The sequence below is a fragment of the Nicotiana tabacum genome, chromosome 22, assembly GCF_000715075.1.
Source record: "Nicotiana tabacum cultivar K326 chromosome 22, ASM71507v2, whole genome shotgun sequence".
Taxonomy (NCBI): domain Eukaryota; kingdom Viridiplantae; phylum Streptophyta; class Magnoliopsida; order Solanales; family Solanaceae; genus Nicotiana; species Nicotiana tabacum.
Window position 1 is genome coordinate 138034468 of NC_134101.1, and position 5288 is coordinate 138039755.

General features: G+C 33.5%; 1 protein-coding gene across 1 annotated transcript; it reads right to left on the reverse strand.

Annotated features, from left to right (window-relative positions):
- Positions 1-3187: 3187 nt before the first annotated feature.
- LOC107779392 (uncharacterized) lies at positions 3188-4838 on the reverse strand. Its single transcript, XM_075243139.1, has 3 exons — positions 4439-4838; positions 3679-4289; positions 3188-3442 (listed from the first exon to the last, which is right to left on the reverse strand). Exons 1-3 carry the CDS (start codon positions 4836-4838, stop codon positions 3188-3190), a joined length of 1266 nt encoding a protein of 421 aa, XP_075099240.1.
- Positions 4839-5288: the final 450 nt, after the last annotated feature.

The window sequence follows — 5288 nt, forward strand, 5'->3', positions numbered from 1 at the left end:
AACTAATATAAAACTTACAGTTTGCTGGGAGTTCAACCAAAAATACTAACCAACCAAAAGACAAGAACAATCAGCAATTTCAGTTCAATAGTGGTGAAACAATGCAGGTCAGCCCCAGCAAAATAGGTATTTACAATATATCTCCAATATATCTACAATTACATACATAACATCTACAAAATAACTACAAAATATTTGCAACATAACTACAATTTGTCTACATTATATATACAAAATATATACAATTAATTCCAGCTTATTTACACAGCAATACAGATTTATGTACATATTATGACACACCTTCATATCTTCATAAATTGTCAAGCCAAAACTATCCAGTATTATTTAATATTTTTAATAAAAAAACATAACATGTTGAATGTGCGCATGGTGAAGAAAATCATCCAGCACATGTTGATTTATATACACATTTTGAAGGGGTTGTTGATGAAGAGAATGCAGATTTGAAATTGTTTTCAGAGATATTTTCTTTTTGTTTCAATATTTTTACCATTCTATTAAGTTATATATACATGGTGTTTCAGAGAGGGAAGATCTGCATGCACAATCTCCAATTCGTGGAGTGACAGTAGCAGCTCAAAGAAAACAGCAGAATCCGGAAGATGACAATGTAGGTGAAGAGGTAGAGTATGTGAATGTAGGTGATTCAGAAGAATTCGGAGGTGAGAAGAAGGAGGTTACGCTTGATGATTTCGAGCTGTCTGATAACTTCTCCCAGTTGGTTAAGTTCGGCGAGCCTATACAAGATGAAACAACACCCGTGCATCAAGGTAGAACAAGGCAGCCGGGAAAGTATGCCCGATCACCATTTCTCCCTTTATACTCTTCTAGTGGCAGTACCTCGGTTGGACCTCTAATATTCCACCTCAAGCACCCGTTTACTAGTGTTATTGGTCAAAATGTAGACCCTGAGTTGTTGGATCAATTCCACAAGTGGTTATACAATGGTACCGACACACATTCAAAGAGGTTAGGTTGCACAATTTGACACTTATATTCCTGTATTCATCGTTTACACATCCACTTCTTTCAACAATTTTATTTTAATTTCTATTGGTTTATATAGGAGGAAGGCTCTGTATTCTATAAAGGACAACCAAATTAAGCCATGGTTGGATCTTGGAGTTGAAAAGTTTGACAAGAAGGAGTGGTTCTTTTCCCTTGCACACCCAGGACAAGTCATTAACGACTCGGTAATATTCAATGTATTTAATTTGTAGTTTTTTTTGTAGATAAATTATAGATACTTTGTATTTTCTGAATGAATAGATGCTTTGTATTCTGATTGTAGATGTATTGTAGATACTTTGTAGTTTTGTGTAGAATTTTTTGAGATAACATGTAGTATAAATGCAATCTGTTTTTGTTGCAGCACATTAATGTTATAATGTATTACTTGAGAAAAACAAGCAAGTATGGCCCCCACAACAACCTCAGATTAATACAACAGATTGTGTTTTCAAGACTAGGATTGATCATATTTATGAAAAATTCAAAATTCTCCTCAAGAAAAGAAGTTTTCTGTAGTCAAACCCCGGGATGTTTAGCAGAATATATATTGGGGTATAGACTACTCGCAAATGTTGCATGGGATGAAGTTGATTATGTCATCATGCCCGTCAACATTGTAGAAAAATTCCACTGGATGTTGGTTGTTTTTGACATTGCAGAAAGGTGTCTTTATGCGTATGATTCCATGGTCTCTTCACACAATCACCCTATTGTTGAATCTTGTGTCGACAAGTTTTCTATTATTATCCCTTTGTATTTGTCATGCACCGGGTTTTATGGGAAGCGAAAAGACATCAACTTCAAGAATACAAAAGCATACATTGAGAAAGCTGTTACCGACCCTCTTAACATTTAGTGGATAGTCGGAGAGATACCACAGCAAAAAGAAGGATCAATGTAACAAAATTCTTCTTTCTTTCTATACATTTAACCATTTTTTCTGATGGTTTGGTAAATATTGACATTTTGTTATCTTTTTGTAGAGATTGTGGTGTATTTATTGCTGCCTTTGCAGAGTATGTTAGTATTGGAGAATTATCAATTCCCCCAGAAGACCTTTCTGATACTGACTAACACCGTAGACACTATGGAGCGTTACTTTGGGAGTATGCTAGAAAGAAGCAAGAGCTTGGGGCAATTAGTGATAGTGAGGTGACAGGCAAATTGGCAAGGAGGAAAGGTGCACCAGCTTTGAATGAGAAAACACGAGTCCAGAGGAAGAAGTAGTAGTTGTAATCTTTTGAATGGAACATGTAGTACAATTGTGTAGTTGATGCTAGTTTATAAGAAAGATGGTAGACAATTGTTTGAACATTTTAGTTTGTTTTAATTGTAGCAGACTTGTGCTACAATTATAGTAGCCTTTGTTTTTTTTCCTTATCCAGTATTGTAGTTCAAATGGAAACATTCTGTTGGGTTTACATTCACTTGTTGAATCTTTACAGTACTTGATCTTCATTATTTTTAGCATTTAAATCCTTTCCAACTGAAATTTTATACAGTTATTCTGATCTACATTATTTCCACCATAAAGCTTCTTTCTACCAGAATTTTAATCTATATTTTACGTCAGCTACAGATATTTTGTAGTTGTTTTGTAGTTGTATTTGTAGATATTTTGTAGATTATTATAACAGTGTGTTTTGTTTCTTTTATATTTATTTTGTTGAATGTAAACAATACTTCATCTACAATATGGCTTGGTTTTTAACTACTTTCCTATAGATTTATAATGTATATACTCTGTAAATTCCCGATAATGTATTTTTTTAGTAGTTTTATTGTAGATAAACTGCAAAAACACATTAGCAACTATGTAAAGGATTCCATATATAGTAAAAAAGTTACAATTATGTAAAGGATTCCATATATAGTAAAAAAGTTATAGATTATATATATAGAAAACATTCATAAACAAATCAATATATGAAAGTATTATCTCATTATAGAAACATCCTAACTAACTACATTATGATCTTTAAAAAAACAACGATTACACATCAACATCTGTTATCCAGAACTAACCAACAAATTTTCATCAAATATTTTGTTAACTACATTAAATTTTATTTCATTTTGGGTGCATTCTTGCAAGATCTTTTGTTATGCCCTTCTCCTTCGCAGTTGTCGCATGAAACCTTGTACTTCTTTGAATTTATTTCATCATATTTTTGTATCTTTCTTTCTGAGGTCTTCCTGGCTGCCTTTTCCCTTCTTTAGGTGGATTTACTACTTTTTCAGTTATATGTTGTGGCACATTCCATTTGCTTTCATCAGGCAGCGGATTTACTGGTATTTCATACGTACACAAGAGGTTCGCCCTTGTGTAATAAGGAGAACAATATTCTTCAAAGGACTCATCCCTTTGTCTTAAAGCAGCCAAAGCATGTGGACAAGGTAGTTCATCAAGCTAGAATTGCCCACAACTACATTTCTTGTTTTCAAGACAAACAATATAGCACCTCACACCATCTATTACTATATGGATGTAGTCTGTTGAAGCCCTCACCTACGAGTACATTACAAACAAAAAAACAATTCATATATGGTTAAAATCAAGCTATATACAAAATATCTGCAAAATATCAACAAAAAAACTATGTTGTGTTGTTTATGAATTTGATTCAATAAATAATCAGATCTTACTCTAAGCTTGTGCGACAATGTTCTGTTGTCATCCAACTCTTTGTTGAATTTGTATCCAAGGTATGTGAATGTACCCTTTGCTTTCAATAATTTTTCTTTCATCCAACGTTCAAGAAGGGTCCTCATATACTCTAATAATTCTACTATCGGCAACTCTCTTGCATATTTTGTTACAACATTCAACGACTCTGCAATGTTTGATGTCATAGTCCAAGTTCTATTCACCGTTGCATGTACTCGAGACCATCTATGATATCCAATATCGTATAAGTATGCTTTAACACGGGGGTCAATCTCCTCAATCTTTGACATCCTTTCATTAAATTCATCAAGTGTGTATGACCGCGCTGTGGCAAAGTATAATTCACTTAGCTTAAGATGTTCCTTCTTGAACTTTGCCCATATATTTGTCCAAATATGCCACATGCATGAATAATGTGGCATGCCGGGATAAATAATAAATGTTGCCTTCAAGATACTCTCATTCCGATCCGAAACAACACACATGTTTGCTCTTTCACCATACGCGAGCTTGAATTGCTCAAAAAACCACTTCCATGATACATTATTCTCTGAATCAACAACCGCATATGCCAATGGTAATATGGTACCTACATTATGTGGCAATAAGCAATTAATTGGCTACAGTAAAAATGCAGAAGAAGACATATATATACAAACTACAATATATCTACAATTAATCTGCAAGTACTAAAAAAGAATACAAGCTACAATATTTCTACTAATAAAACTTCAGTACCTGCTGCATCTATTGTACTGGCTGTTAGCATTATTCCATTGTATGCTGACTTTAAAAAGGTCCCATCAACTACTACAACTGGCCTACAATATTCCCAACCACTGATTGACGTACAAATCACAACAAATATATACAAGAAACAGTCATCGTTTGTCTTCTTCAATTTAACTACAGACCCCGGATAAGTCTTCTCTAGAATATACAAATAACTAGGCAATTTGTTGTAGGAGTCAGCAGGATGACCTCTCAAAAACTGTAAAGCCTTTTCCTTTGCTCTCCAGGCTTGCATGTAGGTTAGATTCACGCTGTGTTCAGACAACGAGTCAAATTGAATAACTTTTGGGGTGTAAATTGTCTTAGGATCAGAATATTTTGGAATAACCATGCTACCAACTACCATGGCAGTAGGTTTGCGTTGTATGAATGTATTGTCCATTAAAGAACATGTGTGTTGTTTGTCGAAATTTCTGACCTTGAACATTGCAGAATCATTTATGCTAGTTGCTTCGAAGTTCCATGTACAGTTTTCACCAACACCATATCAGTCAGTAGCTACAAAATAAATACATTTTAAACAATGGGTTAAAATTTAGATTAAAAAAACTTGTTTTAGCTTAACAATCACATTATACAATAATAAATACAATATAACTATAATTTAACTACAATTTTGCTAAACATTATCACAAGGAAAACTGAAGAAGTAAAAAATCACAAATAAACTACAAAATTAAAAAATAATAATATTTGACTATTCATATGTTCATACCTTCTAGCACTAGATCTTTTAACCCTGAATTGGAACTTGTGCATGATAGAATAGTGCTTCATTGTAGTTGCAATTGTTTCC

Excerpts from the sequence above, each read along its gene's own strand:
- LOC107779392 (XM_075243139.1), bottom strand. The coding sequence starts at position 4,838 with ATGGTAGTTGGTAGCATGGTTATTCCAAAATATTCTGATCCTAAGACA. Across the intron at positions 4,290-4,438 it reads CAGTACAATAGATGCAGCAG|GTACCATATTACCATTGGCA; the intron begins GTACTGAAGTTT and ends CACATAATGTAG. Across the intron at positions 3,443-3,678 it reads CATTGTCGCACAAGCTTAGA|CTTGATGAACTACCTTGTCC; the intron begins GTAAGATCTGAT and ends GGGCAATTCTAG.